We start from the raw sequence: 17,482 nt of genomic DNA, 5'->3' as shown, positions 1-17,482 counted from the left end.
TGAGGTCAGAGTATGCATTAAAGTATTGTCTATGCTAACCTTGTATTAAAAGAGTTACCTGGGAAGACTTCATTTTTCTTATTCACACGGTGAAACACTGAACCAGCAGGTCAATTCATGAAGCCACTCACCTGTAATATTGTGGGTGTGAGAACATTCTTAAATAAAACTTGCTGAAAATTCTCCGTCATTTTCTTTGAGTATATTCACTGAAGAAGAAATCTTTATTCATACCTTAGAACAGGACTATGTGTATTTGCTCAGTTCATTTTAATATCTTTAATGTTTTTATTAGACTTGCACTGGAATGTATGATCCACATATACATGATGCTATTGTTATAACAAGGCTTTCCTGATGGCTCAGACAGTAAAGAACCTGCCTGTAATTCAGGAGACCAGGGTTCAATCCCTAAGTCAGGAAGATCCCCTGGAGGAGAGAATGATTAACCACCACAGTATACCTGCCTGGAGAATTCCATGGACAGAGAAGCCTGTCAAGAGTGTTTTAATTTAACAGATGGTGCTGAACTGTTTGTATCCTGTCTTCCCTTTAGAGACTAATAGCATGTATTTTAGAAATAGTTAACTGGAATTACACACAGTTGAGTCAATCACTGGAAAAGATCAGTTTTCATTCCAATCCCAAAGAAAGGCAATGCCAAAGAGTGTTCAAACTACCACACAATTGCACTCATCTCACATGCTAGCAAAGTAATGCTCAAAATTCTCCAAGTCAGGCTTCAACAGTACGTGAACCAAGAACTTCCACATGTTCAAACTGGATTTAGAAAAGGCAGAGGAACCAGAGATCAAATTGCCAACATCTGTTGGATCGTAGAAAAAGCGAGAGAATTCCAGAAAAACATTTATTTCTGCTTTATCGATTACACCAAAGCCTTTGACTGTGTAGATCACAACAAACTGTGGGAAATCCTTCAAGAGATGGGAATAGCAGACCACCTTACCTGCCTCCTGAGAAATCTGTATACAGGTCAAGAAGCAACCGTTAGAACTGGACATGGAACAACAGACTGGTTCCAAGTTGGGAAAGGAGTACATCAAGGCTGTATGTTGTCACCCTGTTTATTTAGTTTATATGCAGAGTATATCATGTGAAATGCTGGACTGAATGAAGCTCAAGCTGGAATAAAGATTGCTGGGAGAAATGTCAATAACTTCAGATATGCAGATGACACCACCCTTATGGCAGAAAGCAAAGAACCAAAGAGCCTCTTGAGAAAAGTGAAAGAGAAGAGTGAAAAAGCTGGCTTAAAACTCAACATTCAAAAAATGAAGATTATGGCATCCAGTCCCATCACTTCATGACAAATAGATGGCGAAACAATGGAAACAGTGACAGACTTATTTTCTTGGGCTCCAAGATCACTGCAGATGGTGACTGCAGCCATGAAATTAAAAGATGCTTGCTCCTTGGAAGAAAAGCTATGACAAACCTAGATAGTGTATTAAAGCAGAGACATTACTAACAAAGGTCCACTGTCTAGTCAAAGCTATGGTTTTTCCAGTAGTCATGTATGGATGTGAGCTCAGTTCAGTTCAGTCATTCAGTCGTGTCCGACTCTTTGCAACCCCATGGACTGCAGTACACCAGGCTTCTCTATCCTTTACTATCTCCCAGAGCTTGCTCAAACATCCAACCATCTCTCCTCTGTCATCCCTTTCTCCTCCCACCTTCAATCTTTCCCAGCATCAGAGTCTTTTCCAATTAGTCGGTTCTTCCCATCAGGTGGCCAAAGTATCAGAGTTTCAGCTTCAGCATCAGTCCTTCCAATGAATGTTCAGGATTGATTTCCTTGAGGATTGACTGGTTTGATCTCCTTGCAGTCCAAGGGACTCTCAAGAGTCTTGAACACCACAGTTCAAAAGCATCAATTCTTCGGCACTTGGCTTTCTTTATAGTTCAATTCTCACACCCATACATGACTACTGGAAAAACCATAGCCTTAAGTAGACAGACCTATCTTGGCAAAGTAATGTCTCTGCTTTTTAATATGATGTCCAGGTTGGTCACAGCTTTCCTTCTGAGGAGCAAGTGTCTTTTAATTTCATGGCTGCAGTCACCATCTGCAGTAATTTTTGGAGCCCCCCAAAATAAAGTCTCTCACTATTTCCATTGTTTCCCCATCTATTTGCCATGAAGTGAGAATTGGACCATAAAGAATGCTGAGCACCGAAGAATTGATGTTTTTGAACTGCGGTATTGGAGAAGACTCTTGAGAGTCCCTTGAACTGCAAAGAGATCCAACCAGTCCATCTGAAAGGAAATCAGTCCTGAATATTCATTGGAAGGACTGATGCTGAAGTTGAAGCTCCAATACTTTGGCCACCTGATGCAAAGAAGTGACTCATAGAAAAGACCCTGATGCTGAGAAAGATTGAAGGCAAAAGGAGAAGGGGACGACAAAGGATGAGATGGTTAGATGGCATCACCGACTTAATAGACATGAATTTGAGCAAGCTCTGGGAGTTGGTGATGGACAGGGAAGCCTGGAGTGCTGCAGTCCATGGGGTCTCAAAGAGTCAGACATAACTGAGCGACTGAACTGAACTGAGTCAATCAGGGGTTACAGATTTTCTTTTATTAAACTTTTTATTTTGTACTGGAGAATAGCCAACTAACAATGTTGTGATAGTTTCAGGGTTACAGCAAAGGGACTCAGCCATACATTTACATGTATCCATTATTCCCCAAACTCCCGTCCCATCCAGGCTGCCACATAACATTGAGCAGAGTTCCCTGTGCTATACAGTAGGTTAGATTTTCATTATGTAACACTAACTGAGCTGCGTGAAGTTTTATCCTACAGTGCTGGCCTCGTGTTTTTTCTATACACATTCAGTATCATATGCAGAAGTGTGTGTATGTGTGTTACAGTCTGCTTCATTGTAAAAATTATTTGGGGATGCTAGAGTTATACATGTAATGTAGAAAAATTCAGTGTACTCTGTTAATTAAACAAAGAAACCCTTGGACTGAGGTGGCTCTAATGCCCCAGCTGTCTACGTAAGCAAATCAAAATCTAGGTCTGGAAATGCCTTGAGGTTACAACATGGAAAGCTAAGGACAACCTATCACAAATAGCCAACTAGGCTATAAAGCTGGGCATTAACGCTGTAACTAATAAGTGGTTTTCTTGCTTTGTTTCTACCTTTTCTCTGTAAGTCGCTCCTGTTGCTGAAAGCTTTCCAACTCCTTCAGGTTTGGTGCTGCTGGATTTGACTCCATTTTTGCACAGATAAACTCTTAAGTTTTAAAATATACGCTTCAGATTTTACAGTTTTAACAGTTCCATATGTTTAAAGATATGAAATTCTGAGGAAAAAATAAGAAATTTTTCTGTTTCCTCCATCAGCTGTTAAGAAGAAGGCTAGCTTTATCACTCCAGTTCCGGGAGGCGTGGGACCCGTGACGGTGGCGATGCTTCTCAAGAACACCCTTTTGGCAGCTAAAAAAATCATTTACTAGATCACATGAAAGAATAAAGCAAACTGAAGTCATGCTATATATTTATTTTACAAAAGGCAAAAATCTTTATATTTTACTACAAAACTATTTCTACATTGTATTTATTTTTTCATGGGTGGAATCATTGTGAATCAGATGATTCACACAATCTTATGCATTTCCTGCTAATACTTACTGGAATATTTTGAATGGATTTTGAGTTTTAGGAAAAAAGAAAACAACTGCAATGACACTTTGGTAACAATTGCTTGTTTTGTGAATATTATTTGTTCATAATGTTAAAACAATAAAGGGCTCATAACAAATGCATATATTTTTGACACAAATATCACAGTGTGTCTTCAACAAATGTTTTGTCAGCCAAATGGGCTCCCTTGTAAAATGTAATTTAGATTTTGCCATAATCATACTCAATTTTATATATATTTTATATTCTATATTGTATGCTGAAAGAACAATAGCAGTAAGCTGTGTCCAACTCTTGTGACCCCATGAACTGTAGCCTGCCATGTTCCTCTGTCCATGGGATTCTCCAGGCAAGAATACTGAAGTGGGCTGCCATTTCCTTCTCCAGGGGAACTTTCCCAACACAGGGATTGAACCCAGGACTCCTGCATTGAAGGCAGATGCTTTACTGACTGAGCTATGCAGGAAGCCCATATTGCATGCTGAGAAAGAGCAAAAGAACTTACTTGCTAAAAGAAAGATAAAATATTAAGAATAAAATTTTGATCTCATATACTTCCCAAATGTACTCCCCAAGGCATACTAGTGAAAAATTATGCTCCATTCGAGGAAAGAAAAATGTGCAAGGAACCCCAAAAATGGCATGCTAGTTGGAAAGGTATTGATTATTTCAAATTGTGAATGACTACTTGACATAGTAAAAATGCAATAAGAATATGTTAGGCTTACATGTAATTTCTTTGTTCTCCTACAAACATATTTGGATAATACGTTCCACAAACCTAGAAATCTAACAGCAAAATAGGGCACAGTGTGCCACAGCTAATCCTTAGGATGTGACTCAAAGCCTACTGCCTTGTCGCCCACAGTTCTTATGGCCTTTGGTTCTCACAGTAGATGCCATGTTTTTAACACAGTTTAAATTAGAAAATACATGTGATTGTCAGTTGAAGGCTATTTGAGACTACCCTGGGCATATAACTGTATTGCTGTCATGCCCAAATCTCAGTGTGTTAATGCACCAATAATGATTCTTATCCAATGCATGTCTTTATTAGTATGTACTCTTAATCATTTGTGTGAAAATGGACTAGAGGTTTATAATTAATAGTATCTCAACTGTATAATAAAATCAGTTTGGAAAGAAATATGTGTCTTCTTTTTTCCTAAGCTGTAGGTTTCCTTGTTCATATACTCGTTATCTATTTCTTCACTGCACACTGGGGAAATGTACAAATGTCTCAAAAAGGAAAGAAAATGTTCTGTAGCCCATTCCACACTAATCTTGGTCTGATAACCTTGATAGTAGTTTATTTTTTATTTTTTTTTAATTTTTGTTTATTTTTGGCTGTGTTGGATCTTCGTTGCTGCACAGGCTTTTCTCTAGTTGTGGCAAGTGGGAGCTCCTCTTTGTTGCGGTGCGGGGGCTTCTCATTGCAGTGGCTTCTCTTGTTGCGGAGCATGGGTTCTGGGGCGTGCAGGCTTCAGCAGTTCCAGCTCCCAGGACGGGTTCAGTAGTTGTGGTGCACAGGCTTAGTTGCTCCGCAGTATGTGAGATTCTTCCTGGACCAGGCATTGAACCTGTGTCTCCTGCATTGGCAGGTAGATTCTTTACCACTCAGCCACCAGGGAAGCCCCTTGATGGTAGTTTAGAATCTAAGATCCCAAGCAAACATGTCAGAAAGGCCCTCATTAATATTTAAGTGCCCCAAATTCCCAAAACGAACAGTGACTATTGCAGTGGGTCAAGACTATCACGATAGAAGAGATTGAAATCAACTCCAAATATAGCTGAGACATCAGTGGATTTACAGGCAATGAAAAGAGTGAGGGGATCAGTAGGTGGAAAATTACTAAGAGAACTTGATTAGATATCAAGGCTGGAAGGATTTTTGTTAAACTACCTCACCAGGATTCTTGTTAAAGTAAAGGGTGGGAGAGGAGGAACTTAATCAGATATGGCAAGAGTACAAGGAACAGGGCAGGGGGATTCTCCATAAACTAACTTAACAGATTTCTTTGCTAAAACTGTGCTCAACAGTCTAAGTTGATGCCTAGTTAAGAAAAGGACTCAGAGGAGCCTAGCTAAAGTTTGGTCAAGAAGGAGGCCTTTGTCAACATATAAAGTTAACACATGAAGTTGGTTCATCGGTATCATAACTTTACTTATGGATATTATTTGGGGTCTATAAAAGATAGATATATGATTGTCTTGTGAAGGAGATTTGTAAAAGTTCCCTTCTCCTACAAGTATCTGTAAAAGGGACCCTGAGGGATTAGTGAGGACTGAATAATAATATGAAGACATGGAGGTGAGAATGAGCTTAGCAAATATGTATGAAAGCAAGGGCAAGTCAGACTGAAGTGAAAAATGTGTGTTGCAGAGTGGTTGCAATATAGCTGGATAATAGCAGAAATGGATTAGAAAAAGCCTGGATAAATCAGAATTTAAACTATATTTAGTTAGTGATATAACATGGAAGTTGAAGCCTGGAGGATGTTATCACTGATTATCATGAGGAGGTTGTAAAGAGGAGCTGATTTTGGAGGAGAGATAATATGTTCAGTTTAAGATGTTGTGTTTGCAGTGATGACATAATACATAAGTCAAAGTCCTAACAAAATATCACTCTGGATTGAAAATAATTTATGGCTAGTGGTGAAAATTTGAGACACAGTAGTGTGTGTGTTAACCACTAAATTCCTAACCTTTTTGACCACTGTATACACCCCGCATCTTTCTAATCTTGTTCAATAGTAACTGTTATCCTTAATTGAGCATGTGCTATATGTTTTGTTTACATTTTTGAGGTTGTTGTTACTGACATTTTGAATTTGATATATGAGGAAATCAACCCATGAGGTTATGAAAAAGTCTCAGCCAAGGCCAAATGGGTAGGAAAGGTAGAATTGAAATTCAAAGAAAGGTCTATTGGGTGATATGAGCCAGAACCCACTCTCTTTTCTATCACGCTATCCCCTCAGTGCCCACCTCCCTGCCACCTAGAATCCTTTCTCTTGTCATTATATTTCTAAATTCTACTTGCTATTTAAGATTCACTTCAAATGAAACTCATCCAAGAAAAATGCTGTGAGACTTTAACCAAGTCCCACCTCCGAACTCTCATACTCTATGTACACATTCACGGCCGTCATCTATCCCTACCCAGCACTGTAGTTACGTATGTACTTTCCTTGACTCTCTCTAGTTCTTTGAGGTCAGGGTCCATGTATGATTTGTCTACTTGTCTTACAAACGTTGGATGTTAGAGGCATAAAGTAGTTTATGATTGAATGGATGACAGCTGAATTCATGAAAGTTACAGATTAAGTTTAGAGAAAGATAAGCAATGTGCTGGTGACCATTTCCTGCAAATGTCCAAAAACAAATTGTGACTCTTAGTCAAAGAGCAAGAAAGAAAGAAAAAAATGGAAGGATAGGAGAGGAGAGAAGAGATGAAGAGAGGAAAGGAAAGGAAAAGAAACTGTAAGTGGGAGAGGGAAGGAAAAAATAAACTTAAGGGGGAGGGGCAGGAAGAGAAGGCACTTCCAGAGTTGCTTATGACTAAAGAGAGATGAATAAATTAAAAAGACAGGAAAAATGGTCAGAGGGAAAAAATGATAGATGGGCATTGCAGCTCTTCGCTTTCTTTCTCATTCTAACATGCATCAAGAATACAAATATCCATATGGCCACTTTATAGTACCCACCATCCCTATTCTTCAGAATCGCTGAAGGACTCCCTGATGAGAGGACTGAAGACATGAATATAGAAGATTTTCTACTTAGAGTGTAAGTGGAATCCATTAGGATGAGTCTTAGAGGAAAAGAAACAAAGGATAACTTGGAGCTATTTTCATAGGCTCAGGTGGTAGATGAGTTTATATATTATGTGGCTTAGTTCACCAGAGTGGAGAAACATCTAGAGAGACAGCGGTCCACTTCTCTCAGTCCAAATATGTGCAGAAGCCACAGTTCATTTAATGTTTAGATTCTTATGGTAAAGGCAATTTACTTAAATCTTGATTTTAGGAGATAATGTGAATTCTTCTAAGATCACTATCCTGACTCCTACCAGAGGACACAGCTGGGGAAATGGAAAGGACGCGTGACCTGGAATCTGAACACAGATTCAAGTCCCAACTCCAAGGTGTGTCCGCTGGAAAGTCATTTAATTTCTTTTGAGTCTTCATTCTTTATTTGTTATATGGGAATTAAAACAAGACCTGTTGTTGCTTTCTTCACTCAAGATAGATTGAGTATACACTATATATTAGGCATTGGATTTGTTGGGGCCAGCCAGGATTACTGAAGACAAATTTGAGATGTGTGTGAAAAACTTCTGCAAAATGCAAAGCACTTTAAACACCAGTTAACAGTTTCTACAAAGACGTTGTTGTACTATGTCCCAGTCTTCGGAATGAGGGTATCTAACATTATTTCTAGCATCTTCCTCCTGAAACTGCAATTGGTTGTGGTTTATTTAATCCTTTGTAAATTATTTCTTCTTAAATTCTTACCAATGGCACAGAAGGTGATTATATGACATAATTCAAATATTATTTGCTTAGGAAAAATCGTATCCAGAAATTGTCCTAATAACAGTTAAAAAGAAAACTTCACAAAAGTAGAAATATGAACTGTGTAGGCACATTAAAGTAAGCCAAGTCCTATACATTCTTTAACTTTAAAAGGATGACTCTTGTGGTAAGCGATTGCCCAAGTTATAATGAGTTCAACAAGCTCATTCTTGTGTGATTTCTAAAGCCAAGTTTATATTTGAATAGTGAAAGGGATCCTTTCTGGTAAACTGAATTTGCTGGGTGGACGTGATGCAAATGACAACCTATCTCGACTTATACAAGTTTTCAAGGTACAGAAAATATGAGCAATTGAAATTCTTGGTAGAAAACTTTAACACCTCAGCAAAACATATTTATAAATTTTATTATTATAAATTGGGCAAGTGAGAATTTATGGAAGCTCCTATTGTCCCAAAAAGTAATAGCAATAATTACATATTTTGGCCTTAAAAATGATACTTTAATAATCGTTAAGTAGATGAATAGCAAAAAAAATACGAATGTTATATTAAACTTAAAACTTTATATTCATTAGATGTACCAAATATAAATATTTTAATTTCATCTTATTGGAGATGATATTATTATTGTTGTTGTTAGTAGTATTTTGGTGTTTTACTAGTTCTCTCTAGCCTAATCATTGGGGCACATTTTTAAGAACTGTAGTTCCTAGAACTTGGTAGCCATTCCATTTACTCAGAAAAATATTAAATGGCAAAAATGACACAAAGGTAAATGTTATACTCTTAAAAATAATTATTTTTACAGAACTTGAAATACTAAAACTAAGTAGCAAAAACTAAAGTGGAATATTATGCACATTTATTTTTATGCACATTTACTTTTATGCACATTTAATTGTTCTCTCCTGCCACTAAATAACAAAATATCTTGATTTACAGTGCAACCAAATCTGTCTTAAAAAGTAGTGTAAATAACTGGAGCTTTGTTTCCTGGTTTGGACACATCAAAACTCCCCTTTCTTGGAATCCTGCATGGATTGCTAGCAGCTTAGGAACTAGAACAATTCTGTTCACACCAAGGGAGCTTTACCCGAATTCAGTTCTTTTTTGTTGTTTTAAGTACATTTACAAACATGATTATGCCCACAGGTAACAGGAAACCAGTGTTTCAAAAGAAAAACTTGATCACACTACCAGATAACACAGGTATCCTAAACAAGTGCATGAACGCCCCAAGGCTTCATGCTGCTGCCAGAAGGACATATTTTTTTGATTGCTAAGAACTGCCAGATGACGCTTCATGAAATATAAATGCAAGAAAGCCTCTGAGAGAGCTCAATAAAAACCTTCCACCCATCCGTCTAGGAGGATAAGAGCAAGACACTATTACCAAGTGCAGGAAATGGATTTCGGGGTTCCAATATCAGTCTATCTCTTGATCAATGGTAGGTCATTTCTTTTTACTGTGTTAATGTTGTGTCATTGTAAAATGTGAACAGGATTTGCTTTCTCTGTATGAGTGAGAAGTTGGCTTTTAGCAGTTGTTCTTTATGACAAAGATCCAAGCAAGGAATCCGTGGATTCATTTAGTTTCTTATGTAATGTTTTGACACATTCCTCTCTTAATATATTTTGATACCTTTTTTCTGAGATCTCTATATTGTTTGTTCTATACAACTGAAGAGCAGTTGAGACACTTTAACTATGATATGATAGTATCCTTGTGATTGAGTTTATAAATGTGTTCATTTTCTTTTAACAATTAGTGGGTTTCTATTTTCTCTAGCTGTAATGTAGTGAATGGAATTGATATGCATGAGAAACTCAGAAAACTGCCCTTAGTAGGTTATGGATCTCAAATGTAGATGAATTAAAAATAGAACAGATGTGGGAATAGACAGAATAACTTTTGGTCTGTTGCTTGTACGTAGAAGGAGGCTCGCCTGCTAAAGATGCCTTTCCCCTCCTTCACACAGCAATGACAGCGCTGATGGGAGAGGCAGCCAGGACTGTCAGCCCCCCAGTCACAACCCCGCAGAGTAACTGGACAGTTAACAAAACAGAAGGTATTTTTCTTCCCACTTTTGTGTTTCAAGTGACTTTTTCTTTTAATGTTTGAGCGAAATTTGGATTGTGATAAAAGCAACATTGGAAATTTTTAAACATATATCTTATTATTAGACAATCTTGTATTGGGACATTGTGAAATGGAAGTGACAGGTTAAATATGTCGCAAAGAATCATCTTTTTAAAAGGAGGAAGCGGAGCAGAGGAGAGAAAGTTGTCTTCAGTTACAGTCCTGGATGTGAAACCTGCCACACTTTCTACCTGATTCCTGCCGAGTTCCCAGGAACCCAGGCATGTCTAAAGGCCATTTGTCCCCACTTTGGCACTCTCGATGAGTAACAATATTTTGCTCTGTGATTATGAGCTTTTGCAGCCAAAAAAATTCTGGCAAGCAGATGAAGCCTTAATCCACTTTCTCTAATCTTTGGAAACGTCTTTCTCTTGTGTGTCTTTGGGGTTTTTTGTTGTTTTAGTGTACGCTGTATTTCCCAACCACTTGGACCCAATTTTTGTTGTTGATGGTGATGACATATTTTATTATTGTTATTAAAATAGTTTCTGGCCATTGTTGAGCATCAGCATGTTTCCAAACTCTTTGAACTCTTAGAGGTGAATTTAGGAAGCTTGTTATCTGCCAAGACCTGTGTATCAGATGGCTGTGATTCTCAGGCAAATCATATATCACCCCCTGATGGGAAGATGGACTTTGTGATTTACAACAAAAGAAACACCATATCTTGCTCTCAGAGCCCAGCAAATAAAAGAAGATGAAGTCAGATACTTTGTTTGTGAATATGAAAGATAGTAATATTTAAGTATTCTTCATTTCACCAATAATTTTAAATTTTAAAAAACTTCCTTAAAATACTTTACCCATTTGAATTTTTGAGCATATATTAATTTGAAAAACAAAATGTGTGGCTTTTAGAATAACTTTTAGCTAAATTCTTCATGCCTCTGAGCCTTTAAACAAAGAGAAAGCATTCTTGTTGGAAGATAACACTGTTGAAATTAAAGTACAGTTTCCTCTCAGTGTCGTAACAGTCTGCCCATCACCACTGTTTTTCTTCCCTAATAGTGAACTGTAAGTCAATAGTCTCCAAGTTACAGGCAATAATAATGGAAAGAAAAGGGATTGAATATATCACTTCAGTAGTCTTCCTTTGCGTTCTTGATGGGGGAATTCTAGTTTCCTGCTTATTGTTTAATCTAAAAAGTCTGAATCCGGTACCTCAGGAAAATTTTTGTGAAGTTATAATGAATATTCTTGTCCTTAGGGGAAAGATATGAGTCTCTAGTCTACTCTCTCTTTAAAAATGTCTTCTTTCAGTTCTCACATTTTCCAGTAAGTCCTGATTCAGGCTTGGTTAATTGAACTTAGTTAATCTTGAAGTAGGAAAAACCTAGTACAGTTTATAATGGGAAGTTCTCACTGCCTTAGAGTTAATGATCAAGGTGAGAAATTAGATTTACTATGCCACATTTAACAAAATGAATATGAATTTTAAGGTAATGTTGTGTGTTCTCAACCAAAATGAAGTTATACGTTGAGGACATATGATGTTTATTCACAACAATGACAAAAATAAAATGCCACTAATTCTGCTTGAGAAGAATTTAAGAATCAAATATTAAACTACACTAAAATTATGCCATTTTACCCAAATGTCATTCCCACTGCATAAACTTCAAGAACAGCATAGGTATATGTCTTTAATACATCAAGGAATGAAAGATAACCAACCATTCTGAAATATATGTATTTTGCCACAGTACAGCTTCCCAAAGGGAAGTTTCCCATAAAAAGGCTTCTGGACACTTGACCGCAAAAGTTTTACCAAGTGTGGTCATCGGAATAGTCTAAGAGCTAGAAATCAAAACCCAGGTTTTCTATTTCCAACTCCACGGCTTTTCCTACAATCTCATAATGCCTCTTAATTGAGTAAAATTTTTAATTAACATCCAAAGGCATTGTCTTAGCTATGTTAAGCCTGAGTCATAAATTATTTCTGGCTTCATATACAGGTCATAACAATACCTCTTCTGAAATCAGTTATGGAAACAATTCCCTTTCCATTAGCTACTTAACGTCCACAGAAGAGCAAGAGCAGATTCTCATCTCACTCCTCTAGGGAGTGAAGAGAAATCAAATTCATTATCTCACAAGCGTATATCCACATCTCCCTAAGTGCTTACTTCTCAGGTATATGAAAGCTTCTATATTTATTAGCATCCAGGATACATTTGGGAAGCCTTGTTTAAGATACCAAACTGACTAGAATCAATGCTGCCACCTTTTGGCAGACTTGTATCTATATCTTATAATGAAATTTCTAAAGAACAGCATGATAATCAGTCCACCTCCACCACCTAGCTTATTAATATGTCTAGATGATATTAACCTAACCTTTGGATATATAGCCTGCCAAAGGAATGAATCGATAGTTCAAATGGCAGAGCACTCAAAGAATATTCTTAAAATGAAAGGCCTTTTTGTATATGTGTTACGAATCTACTATGAAAGCGTGACCTACTTCATCTGTTAATATAGTATCTCCTTTTTCTAGCTGACTACACAGAAGTACCCATAGCCTTGAAGTTCTCACATCCTTGCCTGGAAGACCACCATAGTTACTGCATCAATGGTGTCTGTGCATTCCACCATGAGTTGGAGAAAGCCATCTGCAGGTAATTGCGAAGAACTTCCCACGTCCTAGAGATGGGAGAAGGAGAATGTATGCCTCCTTTCACATGGTGTTTCATATGGTACACTTCTATACACCTCTGTCTTACCCAGTAAAAAAGGTACATGATCTGAACATGATTCACCAATTCTCTTTGTATTTGAATATCGAAGGAGTCTTTTTCTAACCTACCTAATTCTCACTACTTAAAAGTATGGTTCCTAGATTAGAAGCATCTGTGTAACCTGGGAGCTTGTTAGAAATGCAGAAGCTCATGCCACACCTCAAAACTACTGACTCCAAAACAACTTTTGAAAAGTGAAAATGTTAGTTGCTCAGTCATGTCCAACTCTTTGCAACCCCATAGAGTATAGCCCACCAGGCTCCTCTGTCCATGAGATTCTCTGGGCTAGAACACTGGAGTGGGTTGCCATTTCCTTCTCCAGGGAATCTTCCTGGCCCAGGGATTGAACCTGGGTCTCCTACATTACAGGCAGATTCTTTACCATCTGAGACACCAGGGAATCCCAAACCAGCTTTCAACAACATGCAAAGACGTTTCTAAGTTTCTATGAGTTGATTATAGGATAAAATGAAACTATAGCAAAAATACTTCAGGAATATAAAGTTCTAGATCAACTGAGATACTGTTTATGGCCATTGATTTACTCAGCATCCTCTTATGAAAAAGTAGGTTAACGATTTTCTAGGTCAACTCATGGAGGTGTCCTACCTTTCTCTTCTACCAATGAGGGGAGCTGCATTAATACAGGGTTTTAATCAAATAATTAGTGCAAAATGCATGGCTTCTTCTTTAATAGATCAACTTTCATTTGGTATTTGCCTCTTTAATTTAAATCATTTTTATTTAATTGTTTTCATTCTTTGAAATCGGTCGTATGTGTTTCTATCATCATGAATTTTAACATTATACATTTTTTTCTTTTTTTAAAAGGTGTTTTACTGGTTATACTGGAGAAAGGTGTGAGCATTTGACCTTAACTTCATATGCTGTGGATTCTTATGAAAAATACATCGCAATTGGGATTGGCGTTGGATTACTATTAAGTGGTTTTCTTGTTATTTTTTACTGCTACATAAGAAAGAGGTAAGGAAAAAAAAACAAATTATGAAGTCACTAGATACTCATTCATTTAACATTTACTGAGCCCCTACAGTGTACCAAGCATTGACATATATAATTGTCTAGTGAAAATATGGCTGTAAATCTGGCAAGTTCCTGCATATTTGTTTTGATGCCTCATCTCATAAACCCAGACAAGAGGTAAAGATTTACCTGCAGTTGCAGTAGGATAGCTCTAATTTACAATTTCCCTTCATCCTCATCTCTGTCTGCCTACATCAAGTAATAAATGAGTAGGACAGTCGGTCCACAAGGGTAAATATTAAATGTGTCCTGTGCACAACTATATGAAGTGCTGAGTACCATGTTTGGCATACCATATGTGCTCAGTAAATATCTGTCAAATGGACACATCGAAATATAAGTGTTAAATTAATGAAAGTGTGTAACAAACTTGGGCCATTTTCTTCTCAGACATCAACTGAGAGTACATTCAGGAGATACTGCCTACTGCTAAAAGCTAAAGAAGACAAATTTGATCCACTAAGTATAAATTACTCATGTATTAATTATTATTTCTGGCCTTTCCACACTGGTAATTTTACCTAAAAGCCACATATAAGGAAAAGCCAAAAAATAGAGATGACATACATTAAAGAAAAGTAAAAATACATTTTTTTTTGCTGTACTCTGTTAACTAAGTTGTCATATTTAAAATGACCAAAAATTATTATACAACATAAAAAAATGTTTTCTTAATAATCGCACCTTAGAGAGAGTGAAATTTGTTATATCAATTGTGGATCGATTGATACAAAATCTGTTAAATCAGCTGCATAAGAGATCAAGAAAGAAAAAACAAAGAAAAGGAAGTAAGACCTTTTACTGTAAATGAGACAGCTGCCCAAGGTCAAGTTCCCTAGAAGAACTATGAAACAGATTCTTGAGTGAGTGGTTGGTCAAGGGACTGCTCAAAGCTTAAACTCGTAATGAAGTAGGAAAGCTAGAGCAGAGGCGAAGGGAGGCAAAGATGCAGCTTTAGCTGAGATCTGTCCTCAGCCTGATTCCACAGGGAGACCTAGAACATGAATGGCATCTCTGACCCAACCCAAGGAGGTGAGGGAGCTCGGTTTTAGCACCCACTGTCATCAGGTGTGGATGTCAGACTGCTCCTGGTGGGGTAGGGGACAGGGCCTTGGAATCTCCCAGAAATCTTCAGGCAAAATCCTCTCTCGGCTGAGGACCGTCCTCTAAAGAAGGATGGTGCTGTGAACCTTATTATGGGCTTCCCTGGAAGCTCAGTTGGTAAAGAATCTATCTGCAATGCAGAAGACCCTGGTTCAATTCCTGGGTCGGGAAGATCCCCTGGAGAAGGGATAGGCTACCCACTCCATAATTCTTGGGCTTCCTTGGTGGCTCAGAAAGTAAAGAATCCGCCTGCAATTCAGGAGACCTGTGTTTGATCCCTGGGTTGGGAAGATCTCCTGGAGGAGGGCATGGCAACCCACTCTAGTATTCTTGCCTGGAGAATCCCCATGGACAGAGGAGCCTGGCGGGCTACAGTCCATAGGGTCACAGAAATGGGACACAAGTGAGCGATGAAGCACAGCACATGAGCCTCATTAATACCCACAGCTGCTGGGGGATGGGGATGGTAAAGGGGGTACAGGTGGGACACCAAGAGCAACTGTTATACCAGAGCATTTATATAATTCTCAATAAGCCACACAAACAGCAGTCAAATTCATATGGAAACCAATGCTCTGTTTTAGGTATCTAAAATTGAAATCACCTTACAATATCTGTTCCGGAGGAAGACCACTGTGAAGCCTTTGTAAGATGTTTTCATGAGGCATTGGTGTAAATCAGTGGGCCCCAAACGGAAATCTTCAGGTGAAACAACAAAACTTCCCAAGCTGACTAGAAAGTTGGGATCGTGGTGAAATGAGAGAATAAATTTCAGCGTTGGTCCTTAAGACTCTGTCATCGTTAAAGTGCATGTGAGCCAAGGGAGCAAGCTACAGTGAGAGACGTCGAGTTCACAGTCCTACTCTGGGTGTGCTGCTTCTGTGTGGTTTTTGCTCTCCCTGTGGGATGTTGAGTTTTACACTTCTGACTATGTCAGATGTGAATTCTCAGGACAATAATTATCAACCGTGCAGTCAGCCTAAGCAAGGCCACGCTTGGGTTCTTCACTATGCTTGCTACCAGGATTCTGGACCACAGCTCTATGGACCAAATCCGAAACATGCTGCTTTCATGGTGTCTAAAAGAATGTGATGTCAACTACTCGGATGAGATTAGTGTTATGGCACCTCCGGTGACCCAAACATGTGACTGAAGTCTAAGCTAGAGAAAAGAAAATGGAATGTCCAAGGCAAACATAAATCATCCCAAGCTTGTGACAACACTGTGAAATATGGAATAAGCTAAAGAGTTTCTGATGACTGAAAACTTACCTGGATATTGAGTCTTGAATAGGCAAGACATTTTTGTTCCTGCATGGATTATAAAATTTTGTGCTCGACTCACTAGTCTTCAAATGCTTATGTTCATCACTTTCTCCTATTGTTAGTGGAATTACCTGGTGACTATTTGGACTGAAATTCTAAAATTCTACTAATGAATACAATTCTACAATTGACTCTGAAATAGAAACTGAAGAACCAGACATTTTCACCAACCAAGAGCATGTGGAAACTTTCTTTACCATTTCTGGATACCTGATAGAAGATTTATACGTGGAGAAAATGGAACATTGGTAGAAATAACAAGTTGAGAATTACGGTCCTACCTGTTTAATCATTATTCTTCCAGCTAATTCAAATAATCCTAGGCCCCTTAATTTCTTTGGGCTTTCATGTCATTTTCCACAAGGCCTTTCTAGCACTAAAATTTGATACTGAGAGAAGGGAGAAAATTTTCCACATGTGTGTTGCAAGTGTGATTATTCTCAACTCCATCTCTGCCCCTAGTCTCACCCCTCACCCTGAAACACACCACTGGCTATCATCTTTGGTGTATATTTTAGTGTTTGGTTGTTAAAATAATAATTTAAGAATTTGTTCTTAAAGGAAGTGAAGCATGAAATTAAAGAATACTATCTACCATGTTTCTTTTAGATTTGACCTAAGACTATGGACATTTTTTTTTTTCCATTGTGGAATAGATAAGCAAAATATCTTGATCATGGCATGGGTTAAAAAGGGGGTCAAAGGTGAATTTTCTTACAATGGAAGCCTAGTAGTAATGGCTTCTCTTACATCAAGTTGTGACTTTTCATTCACTTCTAAATAAAACTACCATCTGCTTTCCTTTGAGTGGAAGGCATTTCACTTGCTCAGTTTGTTTTTCCTTCAGAAGGAATTTAATGCAGATGGATTGCACGTCAGCACTTTCTGCATGATCTCACAAAGTATGCAGAG

The 17,482-nt window shown here is 37.9% G+C and overlaps 2 protein-coding genes across 3 annotated transcripts in view; both read left to right on the top strand.

Moving 5' to 3' along the window:
- The window catches only part of MTHFD2L (methylenetetrahydrofolate dehydrogenase (NADP+ dependent) 2 like), a 147,798-nt gene extending 142,981 nt beyond the window's left edge, over positions 1–4,817 (top strand). The window contains exon 8 of the mRNA XM_043906475.1: positions 3,377–4,817. Within this exon, the coding sequence (XP_043762410.1) occupies positions 3,377–3,489 (113 nt within the window). The 3' untranslated portion in view covers positions 3,490–4,817. The remainder of the gene's footprint in view (positions 1–3,376) is intronic.
- Positions 4,818–9,568: 4,751 nt separating this feature from the next.
- On the top strand, positions 9,569–17,256 carry EPGN (epithelial mitogen). Of its 2 annotated transcripts, none has more exons than XM_043906478.1 (5): positions 9,569–9,667; positions 10,199–10,288; positions 12,857–12,977; positions 13,929–14,081; positions 15,830–17,256. In XM_043906478.1, the coding sequence occupies exons 1-5, from the start codon at positions 9,625–9,627 to the stop codon at positions 15,882–15,884; spliced, it is 462 nt and encodes a 153-aa protein (XP_043762413.1). In that variant the 5' UTR covers positions 9,569–9,624; the 3' UTR covers positions 15,885–17,256. The 2 variants fall into 2 exon arrangements, with proteins under 2 accessions (XP_043762413.1, XP_043762412.1); XM_043906477.1 differs by having other exon boundaries at positions 9,599–9,667; positions 10,154–10,288.
- Positions 17,257–17,482: the final 226 nt, after the last annotated feature.

Source organism: Cervus elaphus, chromosome 6 (genome assembly GCF_910594005.1).
Source record: "Cervus elaphus chromosome 6, mCerEla1.1, whole genome shotgun sequence".
Classification (NCBI taxonomy): Eukaryota; Metazoa; Chordata; class Mammalia; order Artiodactyla; family Cervidae; genus Cervus; species Cervus elaphus.
Note: the sequence above shows the minus strand (reverse complement) of the source record. Positions and strands in the feature narration are given on the sequence as shown.

Bases quoted from the DNA above. Each gene is read 5' to 3' on its own strand.
- EPGN (XM_043906477.1), top strand. From the start codon at position 9,625: ATGGATTTCGGGGTTCCAATATCAGTCTATCTCTTGATCAATG. The intron at 9,668-10,153 runs GTAGGTCATTTC...GCTTGTACGTAG, and splicing joins AGTCTATCTCTTGATCAATG to AAGGAGGCTCGCCTGCTAAA. The intron at 10,289-12,856 runs GTATTTTTCTTC...TCCTTTTTCTAG, and splicing joins GACAGTTAACAAAACAGAAG to CTGACTACACAGAAGTACCC.